The 25,092-nt window shown below is 59.3% G+C and overlaps 1 protein-coding gene across 4 annotated transcripts in view; it reads left to right on the plus strand.

Moving 5' to 3' along the window:
• Positions 1-25,092, plus strand: part of ATP11A (ATPase phospholipid transporting 11A) — a 92,087-nt gene that overhangs the window by 19,625 nt on the left and 47,370 nt on the right. For 3 of the 4 annotated variants that reach the window (XM_072976565.1, XM_072976566.1, XM_072976564.1), the window contains exons 2-5: positions 20,272-20,394; positions 22,510-22,599; positions 23,370-23,450; positions 24,390-24,497. The exons of the other annotated variant lie outside the window; for it this stretch is intronic. In XM_072976565.1, coding sequence (XP_072832666.1) covers positions 20,272-20,394; positions 22,510-22,599; positions 23,370-23,450; positions 24,390-24,497 — 402 coding nt within the window. The remainder of the gene's footprint in view (positions 1-20,271; positions 20,395-22,509; positions 22,600-23,369; positions 23,451-24,389; positions 24,498-25,092) is intronic. 4 annotated transcript variants of the gene reach the window in all.

Raw genomic sequence — 25,092 nt, forward strand, 5'->3', positions numbered from 1 at the left:
CGCCCCCGACGTCCCCAGGGCCGTGCTCCACGTTTAGATCCACATGAGCAGGAGGACAGCTGTGGGAGGTGAGGACCGAGCGTGGGACGCCAGGAGAGGCGGTGTGGGGCCAGGCCGGTGTCCCTCCATGTGTAGGGAAGTTTGGGTCGTTTTAGTTCAGTCCTGGGACTGACCCAAAAGCCTAGAGAGCCTCCAGGCGGCTGACGCCTGTGTCCCGAGTCCCCTCCCCAGACAGCAGTGCCCCGAGGGTGCAGGGTGGCCAGCCCCTGGCATCCCCGGACTCCTGGGAAACCACGGTTACGGGTGCCGCGTGGGGTGGCCAGACGCCTGCCACGGCCTGGGTGGTGGTCTACCGGTTTTCAGATAAGGAAGCTCAGAAGACTGGCCACACCCCCAGGCCACACGTCTGTTGTCACCCCTCAAGGAGCCAGGTCTGAGCGGGTTCCCCGACACCGGCAGGGGTCCCGGTCCTGAGTCAGTGCAGACCCCACCACAGGCCAGGGCGCTGCAGACACCGGGCTCGGGGCCACCTGCACCTCTGACCCCTCAGCTGCGCGTTCGGGGTTCCCACGGCGCCCTCAGTTCCAGCAACTTGCTAGAACAACTCCCAGAGCCCGTGGAAGCGCAGTCCGCACAATTCCAGTGTTACTAGGAAAGGCACAACTCGGCACCAGCCCAGTGGAGGCCACGCCGGGGCCCGTCCAGATGGGGCTCACGCTCCCCCCCGCCCCCGTGGGTTGGGGCCACCACTGTCCCAGCACTGGACGTGTCTGCCCACAGGAAGCACCCTGGGGTCTCAGCGTGTCACTGGCCGTGGGTCTGAGCCCAGCCTCCTGCCCCCTGGCCTCCCCGAGAGGTCAGCAAGGGGGCGGGAGCTCCAGCTCCGTGACCCGTGTGTGACCAGCCCCTCCCCTGAGACCGTCTGGGGCCCACCTGAGTCACCCGGGCAGGTGTGGCCCGGAAGGGGCCCTCTAGGAATACTGAAGGCCCACGTGGCCACACAGGAAACCCCGAGGGCTTCTGCAGCTGCTGAACTGGGCAGGAGCCTGAATCTAGCACTTGCTTCCCAGAGTCCCCAGCTCCGCATCCCCACCGCCCTTCTCCCTGCGACCGCCTGCTGCTGCTGCTGCCTTGGACCGCGGTGCGGCCTCTGGGCGCCACATCCAGGAGGGTGTCTGTTGGTTCCCGGCGGTTGGTCAGTGCCCCTTCCTCCTGAGGCTGTGTTGTTCCTGGGGGGTAACTCGGACCCCACCCCGGCTCAAACCCGGGAACTGTTAACAGGAGGCCCTGAGCCCCCACGCCCCCTCCCAGGGGGCTGGCTTGCTGGGGGTGGCAGCCAGGTGCCTCCGTGGTTCTGATAGGTGAGGGCTTCTGGGGTCAGGACGAGCCCCCAGGGGAGTGAGACAGAGGAGGGGAGAGAGGAGGCTCCGGTGGGGGAGACGAGATCCTTGCTGAAGGCTGTTTATTTCTAACCTCCTCACCAGCCTCCCCACCCATGTGCCAAGTACCTGGCATCCGCCAGGCGGTGAGCAGCCAGGCCCTCAGCGTCTGCCTTTCATTTTTGTTGCATCCTTTCTGCCCTTCTCGGGCCCCTGGTGCACCGGCCTGAGCTGCCCGGCTGTGCGCCTGAGCCTCGGCTCCCCCAGGCGCCTCGTGGAGTTAGTGCTGCCACCGCTTCGTGACTGCGAAGGCCAGGTGCGGGCAGCTCTCTCCTCTGCGCAAGATTGGAATGCGGTGTTGAGAATGACAGCACAGGCTTAGGCACAGGGTAAATTGCCTCTGGACCCAGTTGCACTGGGGGGCCCGTGGGGTTCCCTCACGGCCAGGCAGCCCTGCGGGGCACTCAAGGATTCAGCTCAGTCCTGACACTGCCCCCCTGGAGAGGGTTGGAGCCCACAGGTCAGGGCCCAGCCCCACACGGCCACCCTCTGCTCCAGACGCCCACCACCCAAGACCAGGGTCACCCGTGCTCCTGACCGCCGGCTGCAGCGCAGAGGCCTGCACGACCCCGCGGGTCCTGTTCATTTGTCAGAGCGCTCACGGGACTCAGAAACACGTTCTTACTAAATCACCGGTGTATTATAAAAGCAGACAATTCAGTGTACTGGGCAAGGGGAGAGCCCCGTCATAGAGCCAAGCTCCGCCGCAGGCGCTGGCAGCGGGGTGAGGGCTTCCCGCAGGTGCCAAGCACGGGGTGGGACGCCAGCCTCAGACCCATCCCGCTTGGTCACTGTTGGGGGCTTTTAGAGGAAGAACAAAGAGGCCGGGGCTGATCACCTCCCCTGACGTTTCTCAGTCCCAGGTTCGGGAGTCAAGACGTCCCGGGGTTGCGAGTCTCAGGCTCGGGGTCTGTGAGCTCTTCTTGCCCCGGGGAGACAACCTGAGTTTGTGCGTAATTACGATGCCTGTGATGGCAATCTTAGTGCCTGGACGATGCTATCTGTTCTGACAGCAGCAGTTTTCATCATCTGACTCCGGTTGATCTGTGCTCCGTGAGCGCTGGATTGAGGTCAGAGGGGACAAGAAAGGGGACAGTTCAGGATGGAGGTGAATTGTATGCTGGGTGAGGAGCTTGGTTTTAGGGGCCTTGGCAAAAGCAGCCAAAGGTTTTAGGGGGCTCGGCAGGAGCAGCCAGATGGAAGAGATCACAGGGTGAGGAGTGGGGAGGGGACGTGGAGGGTCTAAATCCTCACCCCATCTCCACGTGTTCGCTGACCGGGAAGTTCTCCAGACCCCGCCCTTTAGGGTTTTGTGGTGTGGGCGTGTCCCGTGCTTGGCTGAGAAGTCTTATGGAAAACTTTGGGGACATTGCAAGCTCTTTTTTCAATTTACATCTTTAAACCTCTCTTGTACCGACTGAATTCATTACAGTGACCCAGTGTCATAGGGGTTGTGAGTCTGAATCTGTCTCTGGTGGTGACTTGTATCTATCGCTTTATTCCATCCGCAGTTAAGGAGCGCCCACCGTGGACCAGGTGTCGTGCTGGCCGCGGGGAGTGCAGAAACAGCGAGACGACAAAAATAAGAAATGGTCTCTTCCCTCTGGGAACTTAAAGTCTGGCGGCTGAAAGGGGCCCGGTTTCCCGCAGGGAACGTGGAGGGGCCTTGCCGGCGGAAGCGGACGGATTTTCTGGGATGTGCGGGTCCTGCCGGAACCAGACACGGTCCCGACGCCCTGAGTGGGTTTCCTTGGGGGCAGCTGAGCTGGGGGCCTTCTCCTCCCCCAGCTGGTGCTTCCAGAAGGAAACTCCAGACCGACCAGCCAGCCTCCTGGCTCCGTCGGCTCGCGGTGGGGCCCTGTAGGAGCCAGGGTCACAGGGGCCTTGCTTAGGGGTGAGCTCACACTCCTGTTCTTCGCACGAGTGCCCTACCTCCTTGACTCCTAGCTCAGAAGTGGGTAATGGTTGCACTGAGGTTCTAGCCAGGGCCCCACTCAGGTGAGCAAAGGAAAGACATCTTTTTTTCTCCCTCTTTCCTAGAGCAAGTGTTGGCAGCCTTTTATTGGGAAGGGCAGGTCTTTTAAGTTTAGGGGGCCTGAGGGTCTACAGCACGGTATTCCAGGCGCAAGGGCCTGCAGGGTCTGTGGTCCCGCGGGACGGTGACCGTGGCTGATTTGTCGTGACGGGGCGGCTGTGAGCCGGTCACACCGTGTTTACCCAACAGCCCTGCTCGGTCCTGGACTGGCCCCTACGACGTAAGCTTCCACGTAGCCTGGACCAGAACTGCTGGTCATCGCTTCCTCCGTCTGTCCTGGTGTCTTCACTGAGGGGTTGGATCTCCTGGAGGGACTGTGCGTACGCATCGTTCGAAACGTTAATATGCGGGGCGAGCCGGCGGTGACGGTCCCCTCCAGGCGGCCCTCGCCGCGCAGGGATGGCGAGTCGGGCAGCCTGAGTGATGGCGGCGGGGGGTGGGTGCCTTTTCTCACGGACTTGAGGCAAGAGCTTTCCTCCCTCTTGATAGGGCCCCGCCATCCTCAGAACCTTAAGCATTGGAGGACATCCTTGCCGGGTGCACCCCAGGATGCTCTGGCCTCAGGTACCTCCAGTCTCTGACCGAGCCGACTCTCACTCCGTCACAGATCAGTAACCGTTCGTACAACCAGGGTCACCCAGTCCCTAACCCGGCCCTGCAGCCTCCACGGGTTTGCCTGGGCTCTGCTCGCCGCCCGTGTCCCCGGCCTGGGGGGTCCGGGAGCCCGGCTGTCCCTAGTCCGCCTCTGTTGTTGGCAGGTGCCGTCAGGCCCCTTGAGGCCAGCAGGCCGCCTCCTCACAGGAGGTCTCCGAACTTGTTGGCTGCCTTGCCGCCTCTTCAAAAGCCAGCGGAGGCCACGGCAGGGCTGCTGTTTTGGAAGCTCTGTGAACCGCTCTTCTGGCCAGCGCTGAATGCGACCTGAAGCAAACTGGGAAAAACAACTGCTCTGAAGTGGCTCATACGTATGAAGAAGCAGGACCGTGAGCCGTAGCCGCGGTCCCTACCGCTGCGCTGGCCAGCGTTTGCTCGTGAGGAAACGCAGCCCTGAGCCTCAGTCACAGGCTCGGATCTCGGCGCGGGGCGCGGAGGGCGCCCCCTTCCTCGTGACTGTTCCCGGGTGAGCGTGCGCTCGGGCGCTGTTGGGGGGGCGCTTCTCCACGGGGACGAGATGATCTGCCCCCAGCCTGGGCCGGGCAGTGGACCGAGGGGCTGTCCTCGGGCAGCCACCTCAGGGCAGGAGGGCCTCCCGCAGGAAAGCGGCACGGGCCCCCTCAGGGCCAACCCGCAGCGACTTCCTCGTGGGGTTTTGTCTTCGCGTGTACGTGGGGTGCCCAGGGGCCTCGTGGGAGGACAGGGAGGCGGGCTCCTGACCGACGCGCGTTCTCCGAGCGAGCTCCCACGGCACGCGGGGTCCGGCAGTTCCCGCTCTGGCCCTGGATTTAGGTGGGACGTCCTCTGCCTCCTGCTCAAGGGGCACAGGAGTTCACCTCCGCACGTCGCTGTCTCTGTGACTGGCGGGGAGGGTGGAGCGCATGGGAAATTAGGGCCCTGGTGCCCATTTGGAGGGATTACAGAGGTGGGCTCACGTCCCCGCGGCAGAGGGGCCCGCAGGAGAAGCCAGCCCGGCGGCCCGCCTGGGGGCCGCCGCCTTCCAGCCGCGGAGCTGCCCGCTGAGCCGGCGGGTGAATCCAGGCTTGGGCCCCGTTCCACTGCCCTGGGTTTGAACGTGACGCTCTCGCTCAGCAGATGTTTGGCCTTTGGCGAGATATGTATTTAGTTTTTCTTAGCCTTGGGTTTTCTCGTCTGTAAAGCGGGGCTTGTAACAAGGCCTTCTTCACAGGAACATTTACACCAATGGAATGAGGAAGTGTATGTAAAGCAGTTAAATCGTGGCCACGTGTTGAAAGGATTAGCCAATTTTTACGTGCTTATGGGGCAGAACATCTCCCCTGAGATGAGTGCCCGCAGCAGCTGAGCTGTGTCTTAGCTTTGCCTCCGTTTCTGGAGAACAGTGTAGGCAGCGCTAGCCGCTCGCGCCGCCCAGCTCAGAGGGTCAGGCTGTGGAAGAGGGAAGAGCTGCTAATTACGAGCTGTAGTCCTTTTTCCAGGAAGGACCTGAAGCAGCTGACTGGAATTTAAAAAACAAATCAGATGAGTGTGCAGCTACACACAACAGGAAAAGTTCCGTTCTGAGACGCACACAGAAAAGTGAATTAACCTGGCAACACAAACTGAGTGAAAATGTGTGTGGTTTCCAGCACGTTCATGTTGATTACACCTCCGAGTGCGTGGGTTGGAGAGTCTGCCCTAGTGCTGTTCACCTGGCAGAGTGTCCGTCGTAGAGGGGGAGGCGGACAGCAAACAAATCACTTGCTGGGTCGCACGGCGGCCAGCGCCGGATGCTGGCAGGGATGTGGAGCTGTCGGAACGCACACAAATATACCGCTTGTGGGCGTGTAAACCAAGGACCACTTCAGACAACTGTTGGGCAACATCCAGGGAAGTTAAATGTTTACCCTGGAAACAACCCGGACGTCCGTCAGCAGCAGGAAAAAAGTAACTCGTGACGCGTCTGGATGGTGGCACAGCACACGGGGCGCGAAAGGAATGACAGCACACGCGGCTCACAGGCCAGGGTGAGCCAGGGAAGCCGCGCTGAAAGGTGCCTTTGGTACCGTCCCATTGAGTTTAGGCTCAAGCCAGGCACGGGGCCACGATGCCAGCCCCCAGCCCCAGCTCCCTCCCCCAGCCCCCAGCCCGGGTGTTCTGTTTCTCGATCCAAGTCTGGGTCCCCAGGTGAAGGCCAGGCGGCACACCTGGGACGGGCACTTTTTGTACGTAAGTCACTTTTCAAGAGGATGTTCTTTAAGGGAGTACAGGGTATGTCATAGGGCGGGCAGCATCATGGGGAGCCCCCGGGGGGATGGGAGCTGGGGGGTCGCGGGCCCTGGGGGGAGCGGCAGGGGACCAGGGGAGCCTTGGGCGGTGGTCAGGAGGGCAGTGGGCTCGTTCACCTTTTGCTCTCACTCTGAGTGCACGGGAGCCTTAGAGGATCTGGGAAGGGGTGGGAAGTGGGGGACCTTGCTTCCAGGAGCGCCCCGACCCCGGGAGGTGCTGAGAGCAGCTGCGGACTCAGGCGCTGCGGGGCTCGTCCATGGGTGTGCGCTGGCTCCCGGTGACCGGCGGCCTCCTGCTTGTGTCCTCTACAGCTGGGTTCGCCCGGCTCCAGGAGGCGCTGCCCTGCACGACCTTCCAGAGCCTTCTACGCCCTTGAGTGAGCACTAGTTTTCAATCTCATAAACCTCATCAAAGTAAGACAAGAACTAAAAATTGGCTCGAGTGTGTAAAAGTGACGCTAATGACAGTAACTGACATGAAGACCATGATTCACGCCTCACAACCACCTCCTTCCTCGTGAGTGCCCAGACTCGCTCTGTTTTGCTTTATTTGGGTGGCGTGTTCCCCGTAAGGCAGCTGGCCTTCCAAGGGGCCCCGAGTGTGGCCATATCTTACAGGCTCCAGTGCGTCTTCTCAGCCTGAAAACCACAAGGAGCGTTCTTGGGTTCTGACCTTGAGACATTGTGGTTTTCTATTCACAGAACACGCATTTTCCAAATCCTTTATTGCATCTACTGGGAGAGGGGTCAGAAACTCAAGAATTGACTAGAAGTTGGATAAAGTTAACTGAAGCTGATCTGGTTCGGTTTTTAAGCTCAAGTAGCGTAGTTTGTAGCAGAGGGAAGGCCGACCGCCTTCCAGGTGCAGAAGGGCCCCGAAGCGCCATCACTCGCAGCTCTGCCTCCTGCAGAGGAGACCCCGGGGACAGAGCAGAGCTTGTGACGCCGTCACCGCGGCGGGAGACGCAGTGCTGGGCGAGGGGCCCGGGGATGTTTCGGGACTGTGACTCTTCACGTAGATGCTGCAGATTCCTGTGGAGTGAGGGGTTTGAAAATCCATTTACTCTGACTTGTGTGGTTTGAGGGAAAAAAATAAGTCGTCGTTTATCTGCTCCGGTCTCAGCGTGTCCCTGGGAGGTTAGTCATCCAGGGGAGTTGCTGCGATTTGGGGGATTTGCGAGGGACTCTGACCCGGGGTCTACAGAGAAAGGAGGTGTGTGTGTTCGGTGCAGGGCACGGTGAACCAATCTGCACGTTTAAAGCCCCTTCTGTGCCTGCGCGGAAAGCGGCCACTTCAGTCGCGACTCTGCTCGCGACTGGTGACACTGGCCAGACCTCCAGTCGGGGTAATTTTGCTGCTTGACTGTTTGAGGTGAGAAGTGCCTTCCGCTTCGTCAGGAAAGGTCGTAAGAGAACCCGGAAGCATCACTATTTTTTAACCGGATTTGGGATGATCCAGGAGGGGGTGACTTGAGTTTTCTCTGCGCTGACGCCTTTTCATGGTGACTTCAGGGATGATGGTTTGTTGGTTTGATGGTCTGTGCATCACAAGCACAGGGAAAGACCTGACCGTCCCCGTTTGGAGACCCCCGGACACGCCGCCCCTGTGAGAGGGAGAGCTTTGTCATGGCCAGCAGTTCACGGACAGTGCCCCCACCCCGCCCTCTGCTCACCACCCGCCTTGTCCGGTGGCCTCTCACTTTCCCGGGAACACGGACTCCTGCACAGTTCTCACCTGGCCGACGTGTCGTGCTGGTGTGTCGGGTGCAGTGCAGTGTGTCCCCGAGTCCTCAGCTGGAGTTAGAGACGCGACGGTGCAGGGACCGCTGGAAGGTAAAGCCTGCAGGCCGCGATCACAGGAGACACGGGGCCAAGCTGTGCACTTCCAAACATGCTTGTAGCGTTAAAGGCACCTAAACCGCTTCACGGTGAATTTCAGGGCATGGAGTCAGCTTTAGCCAAATCGAAAGTCTTTGAAATGAGGAAATGATGTCTGAAAAAGTCATGCTAAATTGCAGTATTTGAAACCACGTGAAAGGAGAGTGATTGTAACTATACCCCGGGTGTAACCCTGGTAGGTAACCAAATAGTAAAGGGGTGGGTTTAAGCCGGAGGAGGAACTGTGGACAGGATGGTAGCAGGGCCTCCCCGCCCCCGGACGAGGCTCTCAGCTGGGTGCGTCTCTGGAAGAGCCGTGGCGACGGGAGTGGATTTTTGGTCTTTGCTCAGCTGTGACGCTAAGGTCTCCTGGGTGCAGGAGGGGACGTGTGATTGCCTGACGGTGAACTTGCAGGTGGGTTTCGTATTGGCGTCCAGCAGCTGCGCGTTAGTGGCAGGGCCTGGGGTGTCACAGGGCGAGAGGCTGGCAGTGCGGTGGGCCCTCCGCCGTCTGCCTTGCCTCCAGAACCCCGCGTGCACCCCGCTGTGCTCTGTCCCCTGCCCTCAGGAGTGCGGCCACCCTGCCTGGACGCAGCGAGCAAATCATTGTACTCTACGGGCTCATTTTTCTCTCCTTACCTAAAACGAAAGGAAATAAAACAAAAAATGAGCCTACATGGCGCTGGTTTGTCTAACTTCTGTTCCCTTTACTGTTTGACACTGTCCTCGGCCCCCGCATTAAGGCAGGTGGCCCACGAGACCCCAGGTCCGATCCCGCCCTGCAGGCGAGCGGCTCGCTGTCCCAGGGCTCCTCTTCCTCAACCGTGGCATGAAGACCGTCCGAACACCCCTGGGTGCTTAAGGCGGTGCCCGGCACAGGGAGACGATCCACGCTGGTGACGTACCGACGGGAGATCGGCACTGGGTCCATCAAGGACCTGCTAGACTTGAGGTCAGCTGGAAACAGTTAAAAACAGAATGTGCTGCCTTCAGTACCTTGTAATAACCTGTAATGAAAAAGAATGTGAAGAGAATACGTATGTGTAACTGAATCACTGTGCTGTACACCAGAAGCTAGCACAATACTGTAAACCAGCTGTGCTTCAAAAAGAACCAGAGTTTGGCTCCTTATGGTTTTGGCCCGTCATCTGCAGTTACGTTTAGAGTGTTGTCACGGCCCTGCTGACCGTCCAGCCGTCATTCAGTCCGCAGGCACAGGAGTGAGTACCGAGGAGCCACTGTGCGCCCCGTGTGCTGAGGATGAAGAGACACAATACATAAATAAATGCCCTGCGTTTAAAGAGACGTCTTACACTCTGTCTATAATTTCTAGAGGTTCCTAGTCACAGTTACATTAAAATCATATGGAAACTTTAAAAAAAGAAGACGCCGGTTGAAGGTCGGTGGTGCCTTCACGAGAGGAGCGGCACTTCCCGCCCGTGGGATTACTCAGCAGTTCCACGTGTGCGTGGGAGAATCTTCAAGTCACATTTTTGTCAAGATAGATAATAAAAGGGTGAGAGTCTGGAGAAAGACAGAACGTAGAATTTCAGCCCAAGAGGGAGCGATCATGCATTCATTTAGAAACACTAAATTACAGTAGCTCAAAAAAAAAAAAAAACCCACCCAGTCCCACCACAGGTAAATGAGAAGCTTTGAGAGGCAGGCCCAGGCCTTGTTTTCTCATTAACACGTGTTGTCTGATTGTATGACGGAGCACACGGCACCAGTTTGCCGTCCTGGCCGTTTGAGGGGCACGGGCAGCGGTGCGGTGGTGCGCAGCAGACTGCCCCAGCTGAACTCCGACCCCCTAAATTCCCATGCTCTCCCCTCCCCCGAGCCCCCCATCTGCTTTCTGTCTCTAGGAATCGGGGCCTCGTACAGGTGCAGTCCTACGGTGTTTGTCCTGTGGTGACTGACTGACTTCACTGAGCGTGACGTCCTCAAGATTCACCCACGTTGTAGGGCGTCAGGATTCCTCTCCTTCTGAAGGCTGAGTAGCACTCGGCCGTCTGCGCAGACCACACTTGCTCGTCCATCCGTCTGTTGGCGGATGTTTGGGTCTCGGGCCCCGTCTGTGTGAGCGCCACTGCTGTGGACGCGGCCGCGCAAAGGCCTCTGGCTTCCTGCTTTCAGTTCTTCCCGACACGTACCGAATTTCGGGTTTGAGTTTTTGAGGCCCCTCGCAGCTCTGTTCCGCAGTGCCATCGTCATCGCACCGCCTTCCACGTCCTCCCCGGGGCTCGTCGCTCTCCGAGTTGAGAGTGGCCTTCCGGACGGTGGCGTCTCCCGGAGGCTCTGATTCGCGTTTCTCTGTGGTTGGTGGTCAGAGCAGCGTGGCACCCTTTCCTGCGCTTACAGACCATTGGCGTATCTTCTTTGTAGAGACGTAGGTCCAAGTCCTTCGCCCAGTTTTCGACTGCTCGTTTATTTTGTTGTTCTGTTGAGTTGTATTGGTTTTTAAACCAATACAAACCTACGAGAGGCTGATGTGGTACCAGGGTTGGGAGCCACTGATCTGGCTGTAAAACCAGTGGCAGGGCTGAGAGTCTGGGTTTGTGCCGGGACGTAGGCTGGGTGTTCAGGAGGTTGGGGGAGGGGCGGGAGGCTGTGTCTGGACGACTGACCGCAGGAAGTGGGTCCCCGCTGGGTGTGTTGACCGGGGCATCAGCTCTGAGCCAGGGCCAGGGTGTGGACAGGGCAGTGGTTCACCTGCAGGTGCTGGTAGAAGCTTGAGCATAAATGGGCCATTGAGGGGGACCAGTCAGAGAGCAAGGAAAGAACTCTTGACCCCCAGGCCCTGAATGGGGGCCGGGCAGAAACGCAGACAGCGAGGCGAGGGTGCGAGGCGGCCCGTCCCGCAGGCTGGCCTCCGGAGCGCGGAGCCCTGATGGCGAAAATGCACTCCACTCGGCGTGTGGGCGGATTATGCCAAGACACAGCGAAGGCGAGACAGTTTTTTTGGCAGTGTTCCAAAGAAACTGCTTTCTTAGAGAGTGTATTATGCGCACATTTCACAGATCCTTTTTAGCTTCTGCAAAAAAGAAAAGGACTGTGTGCAAAAAAAAAAAAGATAAGACAAAATGGAAGAGGTGGGATGAATTTATAAAACTTTTACGGCAGAGGTAGAAGCCATCACACAGGGTGAGACGGGTCTTTATTACCTTTTAATTTTGATGGTCAAGCAGTGGACATTTACTCTGAGAAGTAATCCTTAATTTGAATGCAGTTTTAACCTTACGGGAGTGCATGCTTTTTATGTTGCTGTTAATCTGAATAAGCAGTTGGGTTGTCAGCCAGCTGCAGGCGTAGCGCAAAAAATGTAAGACTGTGTCATCAGCTGGAAATGCTGCCTGACGTCAGTGCTGTCAGTGTTTGTGCCGTTAAAACTTGCGTGTGGTCGGCCCTCGCTGCTGCGGGAGCTTCACCGTCACGCTGGGGTCTTAACAACTTCAGTTTGTTAAGACAGGCATCACCGCACCTGCTCCGGGGCTCTGACGAGTTCCGGAAAAACAACACAGATGCGCAGCTTAGCAGACAGACTGTCTCCAGCCCCTGGGGGCTCCCGCGGCCCGTCCTGACCAGTGACCTCGCCTGCGTTTCTGCGCACGTGTGAGTCTGTCACCGCATTTCTTGGTTTAGCTGTGTTCTCGCGATGTAGACCCAGTGTTGCTCAAAGGCTTAATCCATTTTTGTGAGAGGAGTTGCCAGCTGTTCGCAGTGTTCTGAGTCCACAGGTAAAAACAGGAAAGGAGACAAGTGAAAAGGAAGTGGCAATGCAGGCACGCTTTGAGGGCAGTGCTGGCCCTAGATGTTAAACAGAGGAAGCTGGAAAACCGGCTCCTGGGAAGGTGGGCGCTTTGCTGGGCAGGGAGCAGCGAGGAGGGACACTGGGGCTGGGAGAGGGGACAGGCCACCGTGCCATCGGGGAGGGGCTCGGCCGCCGTCACCCTGCGTGAACGTGTCCGTGTTGCCTCTGCTCGGCCAGCTGACACCTCGGGGACCAGAAGGCCTGGGGAGGACGCTGGGCCGGCTCCCAGATGAAAGCCGTCTGCCGGGCGGGGCTGATCCTGACTGCGTGTGAGCAGCCCTCCCCTTTCCAACAGACAGGGCTGTTGTCACCGCCGCCCCAGACTTCCCCTAAGCCCGTCCTCTCCAGTCCTTACTCTTCACCGCGGTCTGCGGGGCGGGCCTCACTGTTGCTCCGTTTTGCAGATGGGAATCGAGGCACAGAGGAGGGAAGTTGCCCTTGTGATGCTGCCAGTGGGTCCGAGGACCGTGGCTCCGGGGCTCCTCCCCTCTCCCGAGATGGGCAGTTTCGTGTGTGTTGACACGTGTACACATGCTGTGCGGCATCTTAAAAATAATCGTGGGGCCAGCTTGTCGACCTTCCTGGGGGGCCACGTGCTTTAAGGGACTGTTTCTGTCTCCACAGTCGCAAGTCACTCATCTCAGGGAATGAGGCGCAGTGTCTTTCCCAGGGCTGAGCTCCGAGCCTGGTGCCGGTGGTGTCGCGCGAGGTCCGCGTGCTTTCGGAGGAGTTCTGTGCGCGTGGAACCGCGTGGAGCAGACGGCAGTGGGGTCAGGTCTCCCCGCGTCTTGGCGGGTGGCCCAGGCAGGCCGTCCTCTGCTGGGAGGAGCCCCGTGTCGGGCAGGTTGTGAGGGGGGAGCTTTGTTGGACTGTGTTCCGGCTCGCCACCCGCAGCGTTGTCCGCAGCGTGCGTGGTTGAAGGCGGCTGGCTGGATTTCCACGGCCATGGCAGAGTTGGGGCTTATTTCACTGGGGACCCTGTGGACCCTTGACTGTGATGTTGTGAAGGAGGGGGCGCCCTGTGCCCTGGCCCTGACGGGACGGGTGTGACCGGGGAAGTCTGGAAGAGGGTCATGTGTGCTCCTGGCGTGCAGATGTGACGCGGGTGGTTGCTCTGCGGTTAATCCTGCCGGGGGTGAGTCCTGGTTCCGCTCTTGATTTCGTTCCTTCAACAAGTGTTGCCAGGGCGCCTGTCCTGCCCGGCGAGTGCTGGCCGATGGGGGTGACGGGCCCTCGCACCTCTGTTCTGGGGGAGCCAGGAGGTCGGTACGTGAACAGTGCTGTCTGATGGGGGCCCCGGAGAGAGGTGAGGATGACGGGGCGGCGGGGGCAGGCCGCTTCACGCGGTGGGGGCGGGAAAAGGACACCTTGGAGCGCAGAGCTGGGTCGCCGCAGGGGCCCGCGGGCGTCCCTGGCTGCGGTCTGCGCTCCGAGGCCTGGGCGGCCGTCCCTGTCGTTTCTGAAGCCCGGGAAGCAGGGGCTCGGGGAGAGGCAGGGCCACAGGCCCGGGAACCGGGCGGTCCCTTTCCCGGCTGGGCCTTCCTCCCTGTCCCTGTGGGCTTCGGCGGCATTAAAGGCACCTGTCTGGCTGTGTGTTTGGATGTGAGAAAATGAACGAGGGTTTTGGTCAGAGGTGTTCAGGTCCTACAAATGGAGTTGCCTTCTGAATGGAATGCGCCACGCCTTTCTACCAAACAGGGGACGGTGATGAGTCTGCGAGCCATAATAGAGGGAGGCTGCCCGCAGACAGCAGCCGTGGGCTCCCTCCACCCTGCAAGTGCTGAAGAGAAAGGGTAGCCTCGCCAGGTAGCGTCAGAGTTTCCAGGAATGCGGGGCTCGGGGCTCCGGGTGGGGCCCGCGCCTGGCTCCTGGCAGCTGCCTGCCGCTGGCTCTCTGGGGACTGAGCCCTGCAGGCCCTTGGGGAGGTGGAGAGACGTGTGTTACTTACGTCTGCTGATGGGGATAGGCGTGCTCACAAATGCTCTCCAGGCACTGCTTGCACACGAGCCCCAGTCCTGGGGCTGTCTTTCCATTTTTCACCCAGCATAGACGAACAGGCCGTCAGGACCACGTGACTTCGTAGGGCAGTCGTGGAAAATGTCTTCTGGGCCTCAGGTCGTCCGAGGAATCCAGTTTGACAGAAACTGATACTGAACACCACCAACATTTTATCTTCTCTGAAATTGACTGACTTTGTAGACACTTGTCTGGAGGAAGGAGTGCAGCGTGTGTGGCGGGAGGGCTGGCCTTGGTGGCCTCGGAGTGAGGGCGGCCCCTGGAGCAGCAGATGCGCACAGTCAGCACCTGCTGAGCAGCGTTGACCATCGTGAGCAAATCCCTCGTGTTCTCGCAGAGCACGCAGAAAGCTCGGTGGTGCGCACAGAAACAAAGTGGAACCTGCCACTAGCCCTGCGTGGGCCCAGAGACGGAGGTGCCTCAGGGACAGGCGCCGACCTGCTGGTGCAGCTGAAAGAAGCAGAGAAGCACCATCAGGGCTCTTGTGAAGGCGACAGATTCCATGATCTGCCACTAGAGTTCTCGGGACGCTTGCGTTTTTGGCACAGCAGCTCTCACTGGGGCGCGGTCTTGCCACCCAGGGGACGTGTGGTGTCGCCCAGAAGCGCTTCTGGTTGTCAGGGCTGGGGATGCTCCTGGTGTCTTGTGGGCGGAGGCGGGGGGCACGACTGACCCCTCACAGTGCACGGGACTCGCCCTGGGACCTGCCCCGTGTCGCTGGTGCTGTGGCTGGCGACCCCTGATTGAACATCGTGCTCTTAGTAGAAAAGTGTCGGAGGTTTTGAAGTCATTTTTGATGTTTTTGGTAGTTTTTTTTTAACTGCTTTTGAATTAAAATGCAAGTGGTAGAGTATAATAGAATGCCGTGCAGAGTTGAAATAGAGCTAAAACCTCAATAGGAAGGAATGTCCAGTGGAGCACGGGGGGGGCTGGCCGCCCTGGGAGTGTGGAGAGAGGGGACGTGGAGAGGGTCCCCTGACATGTGTGCATACTTCCTGGTCGGCTCCCTCTGTGGGGGGGGGTCCACCCGAAATCCAGGCCCCGCCTTCTGGCCTGTGGCTTCCTCTTCTGGAGCTTCTCTCTCTCGGCCCCCCACCCCCCCCGCCGCAGGCCTGGCCCCACCGGGGAGGGCCTGGTGGGCTGCTCTCTGCGCCCCACCCCCCGCCCAGCCTCCCCCGACCCTTCCTCTAACCCGGGTCCCTCCCTCTGGGAGCATTTGGTGACACAATTAGACTAAGACATGGCCTGAGGGTAACATCTCTAAGTGGACGTCAAGCACCAGGAGAGACACGTTACGTTTTCGCAGCGGGACAAGGGCTGATCTCGGAATGAGTCACGGGCGCTGAGAGCCGTCCATCCGGAGCCCCGTCCCATCAGGAGGTGGGCAGACGGGTGTGGCAGGTCACCGAGGTCCCCGGGAAGAGCTGCACTTTCCACCTGCTTTGAGGAGCACTGGGTGGGCTGCCCTGGGGTGGGGCTCGTGGGAGCCGGGAGCCACCCATCCTGGTCGTGGGGAGACCACCCTCGGATAACAGAGTGGCCCCCACCTCTCCGCTGGCTTCTGCCGCTGCCAGCCCGGCCCAGCTCTCAGGACCTGCTGGTGGCCCTAGGCTGGTCACCTCCCCGGGGTCGGCCTCAGCCTCAGGCTCCAAAGCCGGTGTCTCCTCCCAGATGGAACCTTCGCTTCAGGGTTTCAGAGACACGCAGGTTCTAGGCAGCCTGTTTCCAGACGCACCAGCGCCCTGAGCCACGGTCTCCGAAGCTGTTCTGCGTGCGCTGTCACCCAGCGGTCAGTGCTGCCACCCAGCGGTCAGTGCTGCCCCTACGCAGCGCGGTGCGCTGGGATCCCTGCCTCGGCCGCGACTGCTTCACTAGGCACACGTTCAGTGCTTAGACGGTGTGCCTGCAGCCGCTGGAGGTGCGTGATTCCACCCGTGAGAGGCCCGTGTGGAGACCAGCGTGTTTGTGGGGTAGTTGGGTGGTTGCTTAGTTTCCTGGCTCATTCGTCTCCGGGAGGGGAGAAGCTGTCCTGGGAAGGAGACGCAGAGACCGCATGGCCTCGGCGTGGCTCGCGGGCGGCGGGTTCTGGTGCGCTGTGAGGAGCAGGGCGGGAGCATCTCTCCTGCTAACGGCTTTTGTGCTCCCAACAGGTTTGTGTTTAAAAACATGTTCAGGACACGCCTGCCTCCAGAGGCCCAGGATCCGCCTGGGAAGGGAGAGCCCGCAGCTGCCAGTGCGTGTGGTCAGTGGGGAGGGGGCTCCGGCAGACGCTGTCAGCTCAGACCCGCGACAGAAGGGAGGGCGACCACCGGGCTTCTGGCCGCGCCGCGGGAGGCCGGACCCTGCGCGCTGGCCCCGGAAAGGCTGGGGATTCGAGCCCGTAGGCCCCACATACGGACATGCGCTTATTTAGTTGCCTTTATTGGAGTGGAGTTGACTTGCGGTGCTGTGTGCGGCCTGGTGACTCTGTCACACACATGTGTTCCTTTTCGCCGGAGGCTGTTATGGGCATCGGGTCCAGCTCCCTGGGCTGCGTCAGAGGCTGTTATGGGCATCGGGTCCAGCTCCCTGGGCCGGGCGGCGGGTCCTTGTGTGCTCTCGGGCTCTGTCTTAGTCACTGGACCCGAGTGAGGCTGACAGAAGTGAGTTGGACCGTCCCTGGGCGCACAGACACATGCGGGGTGAGGGGGGAGCCCTAAGGAGCCCCGCCACGCGCTCCCTCCCGGAGCTGGAAGTGAGCCGGAAGCAGGCCTGACTTAGCAGCACATGAGCTCCGTGCTGTCTTACCCATCGAACAAGAAACGCTGCCTGACGCTGTGAACAGACACCAGAACGGGGGATGCTTACACCGGATCCCTGCAAACGTGAGGCGTGCTCACTAGGCGGAACCCCCTCCGCAGAACCTGGTCTGGTGCCTGGAGGCTCGCCCCGTGCGTCTGTTCGGCCCCACGGTGTCGTTCAGTAATAGGTTTTGTCTTGTTTCAGCTGAAATTCAAAGCTTCCGTCAGGCGACTACACTGGCTGAAACTGAGTTTCAGCGTATTTTGCAGACTCTCTTTTGTCCTTGGGTGCTTTCCAGCCCTGACGCTCGGGCTGCCGCGCCCAACCCCGCAGGCTGGCGGCGCTGTGGGTGAGGCGGGGCCCGCGCCCCGCTCTCGGTGCGGCAGCCGCTTTGTGCCGGGGTCCTGAGCTCAGGAGCATCTTGCTGGCGGGGGCGGGGCGGGTGTCTGCCCCGCCCTGGCCCTAGCCCTCCCCCTCCCCTGCACGGCTGCGCGGCAGTGCCGGCGGGAGGGAGGCTTGTGCGTCTGAAGTCTTGGGCGCCCCGTTTCCTGGGGAGTGGGCCCAGCTGGGCCGCCGCGCGCTGCCAGCCTCGCAGCTGTTGGAGTTTTGGTGTTTCCCCTTGTTTCCGTCCATGACGGTGTCACTTGTGCCTCTGGGTCCTCGTCTGCCACCCCGAACGTGTCCGACCTGGCGGTTCGGGAACTCGTCATGTGGTTTGTGGACTCCTCCCCAGCCCAGGCCCGTCCAGAGGGGACCGCTCCCCACCCCTGTGCTGATGGGCGACTCCTCGTCGCAGAGGTGCTCAGTGCTCAGCCCCACTCCCGCAGCTCACAGGGCGCTTAGACCGCGGCAGCCACGTCTTCTTGCTGGAGCCTGGACGGCGGGGCTGCAGCCAGTGCCTGGCTGCATGCTCCCTGCCTGGTTCCTGCCGCGTGTGGCCAGCGATATCGTCCCTCCCGTCTGACACCAGCGCCTAGAGAGAGGCCAGTGTCTCTGTCCTCCTGCCCGGGAGTCCTCGCCCCCACCCATGACCCATCTTAGATCTCCGTGCGCCGTGACTTCCAGAAATGTCTGCACCACCGTGGACAGGGCAGTGGCTGACCATTGGTTCAGGACAGTCTGGGTTAAGAAATTGCACAGCAGGGCTCAGTGTACAGAGACCCAGACTGTTAGAGGTGGACGGAGCACAAAGACTGTCTAGTTGAATCCTTTCACGCTGCTTCTGACGGATTTGACACAGAGCCATGGAGTGACTCGTCCACAGTCGCACAGCCGGTGGGCCTCGGACACGCGCGTGACCGCGGGTGTGGTAGAACCGTGGGGAGTACAGCAGGCCCCCAAGGGTCCTCTTTGCTGTTGTCTGTCCACGTTGAACATTTAACTTAACCTTCTCAGGACCTGAACGTGTGTGCAGAGCACAGTTGGTCTGACCCCAGAGGCACTTCTGCCTGTCGCGCCATGAGGCTCCCCGGTAGCTGTGTGACCTGCTGGACGAGCATGTTGAAACCGGAGTGTGTCGGACTGTGGGCCGGCCGCAGTCCCCCTCCGTCCCGCCTGCCTCCCCGGGGCAGGCTCCCTATGGGCCTGGCTGCAGCAGAACCGCTGTCTTGAGGTTTAGGAGAAGGGCTTCCAGGATTTTCATTTCTGTGCTCAAAGCTCGGTTTCTATGCCTTCTGTCCTTGCCCGGCTCATTCACTACCTGTTCTTTTTCAGTGTGACTGCCTGAGCCCACAGGGATGGGAGGCACCCGTTTGGCTCTGTTTTGAGAAATAAAGGAAGTCAGGACATTTTCAGTTTTCTTGACTCCCGCATCCAGAGCTTTATCTACGAAGCTCTTGAGCAGGTTTTTTTGGGGGGTGTGGGGTGGGGGGAGGGCTGTAATTTTAACTAGGCAAGAATGTAAAACAAAAAAATTGTCATATGACTAAATTACATCCCAGTGCATCTTTTTAGACGGTGAAAAATGCTACCAGGTGTACGTGATGGCAAGAGAGCGGTGAAAATACAAGTTGATTATCTTGGATGCGAAGCTCTTTTAGACTGAAGTAGAGCTGCTTGACAGCGTTGCGTTCTTTCTGGTGTGCGGCGCGGTGAGTCGGTTACACACGCCATACCCTCTGTGGCTGTAGGGTGTTACAGGCTGTTTGTTGAAGGCGGCTCCCTGTGCTGTGCAGTAGGCCCTGGTTGTTTATCTGTTCTGCACACAGTAGTTTGGATCATAAGGTGACTTTTCAAGTCAGCATCCTTTCTGGTGGCTTCATCCGATGTGGGGAGGCAGGGGGAGGGCGGAGTGGGCAGGGAGCCCTCGCTGGCAGGAGAGGGCGGCCTGGCCTTCCGCGCGGCCCACACCCCAGGCTGGTGTCCCGGAGGGAGCTCGCATACGTGCTGGCAGGTGGCGCAGGGCCTGCTCCGTCCTGGGAACCCACACCGTTTCCTGAGCCTCTGCTGAGCATCTCTGAAAACAGGGAAGGAGTCAGAGACCGATTTGGTCTTTTCCCTTTAGTCTGCCTGGACTGTCCACGAAGCTTCGCCCTCACTGAAGGCAAGCGGTGGCGTTTGCTGAGGGTGAGCAAACAGGAAGTTGCTGCGGGAGGTGGCATGCTGGGGGCTCACGCGTGAAAAGACTTCTTTCCCCGAGAAGTTGATAGGTGAGCAAGGAAGGTGATGGTAGAAGCAAAGAAGAGAAGGAAGAAGGAACGTGAGGCTCACAGTGACCTCAAACAGCAGAAAGCTTCGAGGGCACTGCTTACCCTGTTTGGCTTCAGAAAGCGAGGGTTCCCTGAGGCCACAGAGGCCGGGCACGGGCTGGACACAGGCTGGACAGGGCAGGACCGGTCCTGGGCCGACACACCACCCTGCTTGTTCTTAAGGAGTCTGAGTGAGGGGCGTGGACCCCACGTCAGGGCCCTGGGCTGGGCTGCCTCTGAGCGTCTCGTCCGAAGCCACGGTGTCTTTGGCACCCGGGTGCTGACAGCGCACCGTCTGGTTGAGTGTTTTTAGAAGATGCTTTGGGTCCAAGCTCTCTCCTTGACGTCTCCTGCACAGCACTCTGGGTGACACGGGGGTGAGTGGGGCCCGGCCTCTCTTTCCGGGAAAGCCTCGCTGACCGAGAGGCTGCACGCTGACGGCCCCGCCCGCGCCCAGGCTGCGCGGCACCGAAGACCCTTCCCACAGCCTCTGGGCCGTCCCTTGTCTCCTCTTCGGAAACTTAGGGTTTTGCTGTCGCTTCTGTCCTCAAGTGGACCCGCCGCCGCGTGTCGTTTCTCCTGACCCCGGCCCTTCCCGGGGCGCAGACGGCTTCCCTGAGGCGCCGGCAGGGGTTTGAGGGGCTTAGCCCGCGAGGGCCCCGTGGGGCCGGGTGGCTGCCGCCTCGCAGCGGGCCCGGCCCCCGCTCACCTGCCCTGTTGTCCGCAGTGTGCAGGCGAGGAGAACTGGGTGGACAGCCGGACCGTCTACGTGGGGCACCGGGAGCCCCCGCCGGGTGCCGAGGCCTACATCCTGCAGAGGTTCCCGGACAACCGCATCGTCTCCTCCAAGGTGAGCGCCGTGTGCCCGCTAACCTGCCCGCACAACTCCCTGCTGTTGCTACTTATTTTTTTAGTTTTTATTTGAATTTTGTTGGGGGAGGTAATCAGGGTTTATGTATTTACGTATTTTAATGGAGGCGCTGGGGGTTGAACCTGGGACCTTGTGCACGCGAAGCACGTGCTCTGCCGCTTAGCTGCACCCCCCCTCGGGTCATTACAATTTAACACAGGTCCAGAGGCACTTGGGCCACCGCCCCGTGGTGCCAGCCCCCGTATGTGCAACACGGCCTCGTCGTGTTTTACTTTATCCATGCAGCGCTGACGTCTGCAGTCACGAATGTTTAAATTATCTCCCTGGGTGTTCGCTTTTGTTGTCACACATCATCAGGGACTTTTGACCACGTCACTAATGATCCGTGGTAGTGATTGATAACAGCTGCCTGTGCTGTGAAGCACGGAGGTCACACAGCCTCGTGTCCAAGCTGCAGTGCCGGCCTCCTGCGCCTGCCTGGAACAGAGTCGGTCAGCGGGGTTAAATTCCACGTCTGCACCTGGCGGACTCTACCTGGTGGAGCAGGACTGGGGAGCTGAACGGTGTCCTGAAGCGGGGGCATCACACTGGGGCGAGAGCGGGGGTTCACGCAGCACGCCAGAGCTACCAGAGCCCGACCTGCACGCTCGGAAGGACTGTAGACGCTGACATTCTGTGTTGTAAATACGTGAAGCTTTCTAACGCGGAAACTTTCAGAAACATAGAAAAATAGGAGGGCGCTGTGACAGGTGTCTGTGCTGCCCCCGCTGTCCCCCGCTGTCCACCGCTGTCAGCAGACGGCCCGGCCTGTCTATTCTGTGCGGCTTTCTTCCTCGAGGTCATTTTGGAGCAAATCCTAAACAGTGTATAATTTCTGTCTGTAAACGTCGCAGCAGATGGAAGACGGGGTCAAGTGGGAACTGCTCCTCTAACGTGCCTTTGTGCTGAGCAAGGCGGTTAGGTGTTTGGGGGAAGTGTTTCAGTTAACTCCTGGGCAGTGAGTGTGCTGCTGGGCAGGGCTCCACCGATGGGACCCCAGGGATGGCAGCCCCGCTTTGGGGTCAGTGTCCCTCAGAACGGAGCACGTGAGGAACGAAAGGCCGCTCTAGGCTGGTCACAGAGCCCCAAACACGAGACGCAAGTGCTGCAACGACGTACAGGTCTTCCAACAGCTCCTTTTGAGAGTTAGTGAAAAGTCAGTGGCGCTCCTGTATGCCAGCAACAAACGACTGGAATTTGAAATTAAAAAACACCACCGTTTTCCAAGAACTTGCGTGGCGTCTGGCATGAAAGGAGCCCTTGGGTTGAGAGTCGGGTCACCAGCGCCTGGATCCGAGGTGCCAGCTCCGGCCCTGACGGGAGCTGACCGAGGTCCCTACCGCTCCAGGTGCCAGAGGTGATGAGGGCCCCCACGCAGCCGGGCGGAGCAGCGCGCTCTCCTCAGGGCACGATCTTCAGCAAAAGGCAGAACTGTCCGATGGAATTTTAAAAGCAAGGTCCCGGCTCCGTGTTTGCTGAAGGGTGACGACACCTGGGAGACGTCTTCCACACAGAAGTCAGGGAGACGCCTCCTTAGGTGAAAGCGAGACGTTTGGAGAATGAGGGGCCCAGCTACCCTCCCCCCGCCCCCCGCGAGCAGGAGGGGCCGACCCAGACTGTTGCCCGCCTGGCTCGAGACCACCTAGAAATGGTGGCTGTGTTACTTCCCGTCACCTCCTCGTCACACTGTCACAGAGAGCGAGCTTGCCGAAGCTGACCCGCAGGGCACGATGCTGACCACGTGTGTTCTGAGTCACCGACCAGAGCTTCACACTTGATGAAAGACATTTAATTAGTAAGACTATTCTTAAGCCACTTTGCGTTACTTAAATTACCTGAAATTAGGTAACACACACGCCATTTTTGGAGCGCACGTTCTGGCTGTTTGTTTTTATGGTCGTCCAGTGGGTAAAATGTCTGCAGACTGTCAGCTTTGTTTTGTATCTAAAACTAGACGTTTTGTACTTTAAAATACACCGCTCATCCTGTGGTTGATTAACACAGCAAAATGTGAAATGTGGCCAAAATGACTCCTTTCTGTTCTCTTGTGCACAGTACACGTTCTGGAACTTCATTCCCAAGAACCTGTTTGAACAATTCAGAAGAATAGCCAACTTCTATTTTCTTATCATATTTCTGGTGCAGGTAAGGCTGGTCATCCTCTTCAGTGGCCTGAAATGTGCGTCTGAGTAAGGGACGTTGTTCCCAGGTGACTGGCTGGTTTGCTGACAGGGAGCGAGCAGGGCTTCGTGCCCCCTTCTCGGCAGCTCCTTCACTGCTTTTCCTCGAGGACAAGCATGTCAGAAACCTGGTCACTGAAACGCAGGTGTGAGGGCCTCGCATGTGGGCCCGTGCTGGACACCTGTCTTCATCCTGGAGTCCTGGGGGGAGCCGGGAGCGTCCTAATTTGGGGGCACGTTCACCAGCCACACTGGATTATGACGCTGGCTGCGTTTCCCCTGTTCCTAAGTTCCTGTGATCTCCTAAAAACATTAAGAGAAAGAGTGAAAAAGAGTGAGAACCACAGTGAGGTATGAATTAAGGAGAGGTCGGGTGTGTTTTAGAAACAGCCTAATTGTTCTCAGTCGTAAAAAATACAGTGGAAGGACTTTTACAATTTCCAACAGTAATTTACCCAAATAACGTAATGAAGATGGGGCGCCAGCAGCAGGCCAGACTGAGGCAAAACACAGCCTGGAGGCAGCGCGTCTCTGCCGCGGGACCTGGTTTCCGTACACACGTCCCATAATTAAGGAGAACGGCCCTTGGTTTTGTCGTGAGATAAGCTGGTTTCCTTTTTATGTGATTCATCTGAGGCGCTGGGATAAAGTGGGTCCCAGCAAGCGCTGGGGGGCGTGACGGGGCAGCCGGCCCGTTGAAGCCACTGACGGCCCCACGCTCTCTTTCCACGGCAGCTGATCATCGACACCCCCACGAGCCCGGTGACGAGCGGCCTCCCGCTGTTCTTCGTCATCACCGTCACGGCCGTCAAGCAGGTGAGGCGAGGCAGGCGTGCAGGGGCCACACGGGGCCCCCGCCAGCTGGTGCCGCCTTTCCTCCTCGGGCAGGCCGTAGGAAGCCGCTGCCAGGCATCCCCCGGTGCGACGGTCCAGGCCCACGCTTGAGCTAAGATCAGGGGGACGACCTAGCCGAGTGCTAGTTTGGTGCCTGAGAGTAGGAGGAGGAAACTCGTTCTCAAACTGAACCCGCCAGACTCGGCACCTGGCTTCCGGTGACTTGCTTCACCCCATGTCCTCGGAGGTCTGACCCCAAGGACCTGCTGCTACCGAGGTTCTGGGTGTGGCCGACTCCTGACTCGCTCAGTGGGTCGTGCTGTTCTCTGCGGTCCTGACGAGTCAAGCCAGGGACTGACAGGAGGAACAGTCCGCAGGGATTTCCCACCACCGGTGCAGCTAGATTAGTGCTCAGCCATCACCTTTATGGGTCCAGAAAGTTCCGGTCGCCTCCGAGGAAAGCCGGTCCCTGTGAGCGTCACTCCCCACCCCCGCCTCCAGCCCCTGGCGGCCACCAGTCTAATCTGTCGCTGCAGTTTGCCTGTTCTGGACGTTTCACAGTCGGAGTCGTAGGCTAGTGGCCTTTCGTGTCTGGCCCGGTCCACCGGGCGCTGCATTTTCAAGGTTTATTCACGTGTGGCCGGTGCCAGTGCTTCATTCCCACGATGGGCAACACCCCATTGTGGGGACACAGCACGTTTTGTGTGTCCATCGCCACTGGTGGACGTTTGGGATGCTTCTGTTTGAGAACGTTAAGAACCTTCGCATCCAAGTTGTGTGTGGACACAGGTTCAGTTCTCCGGGGCACAGACGAGGGTGGAGTCATGGGAACAGCACGGCTCGTCTGCTCTAAGGGCCGCCGGGTGCTTCCAGGGTGACGGCCAGGGCAGGGGCCCGGCTCACGCTTCCCCTCCGTCCCAGGGCTACGAGGACTGGCTCCGCCACAAGGCCGACAGCGCCGTGAACCAGTGCCCCGTCCACTTCGTCCAGCACGGCAAGCTCGTCCGGAAGCAGAGCCGGAAACTGAGGGTGAGTCAGGACCGACCCCTGTCCGGCTTCAGACCCGGAGCAGTGACCAGACAACCTCGCGCTGCGTTTACTTTCTTTGGCAAACCCTTTGTCTGCGGTTGTCTTACTCCTTAGGTGTAGACCCAGCCTCTTCCCCCGTGACCTCTCACTTCAGGCAGGCCCCCCACCGGCTTTTCTTTTTTACCCTTTTTATGTCTGCATTTTTCTGTAACGCTGTAACAGACTTTGTCTCTGGAGCAGGTGCCGGGTCACGGCAGATTGGGGGGGGGGGGTCCAGAGCTTCCGTGGCCCCGCCACCCCGCTCCCAGCAGGGTGTGGAGCCTGGAGCCGGTCCTGCCCGTCGGCAGGGAGCCTGGAGGCGCTTGCAGAAAACGTGTTCCGCTGTAAGGCCAAGTCCTGTTAACATGAGCAACTCCACTGGTTGGAAGTTTGTGAAAGCGGGGACAGAAACTTCACTGAAAGCTGCATTTTAATTTCTTTTTTTTTCCAGTGGATTATTGGAGTAACAGTGTCTCATACGTTTAAATGTGTTTACATTATTAAAGTCAGTTATTTTCAGATCTCTGGTGGCCTATAGAAACACCTGTGTGTGTGC

Source organism: Vicugna pacos, chromosome 14 (assembly GCF_048564905.1).
Source record: "Vicugna pacos chromosome 14, VicPac4, whole genome shotgun sequence".
Lineage (NCBI taxonomy): Eukaryota > Metazoa > Chordata > Mammalia > Artiodactyla > Camelidae > Vicugna > Vicugna pacos.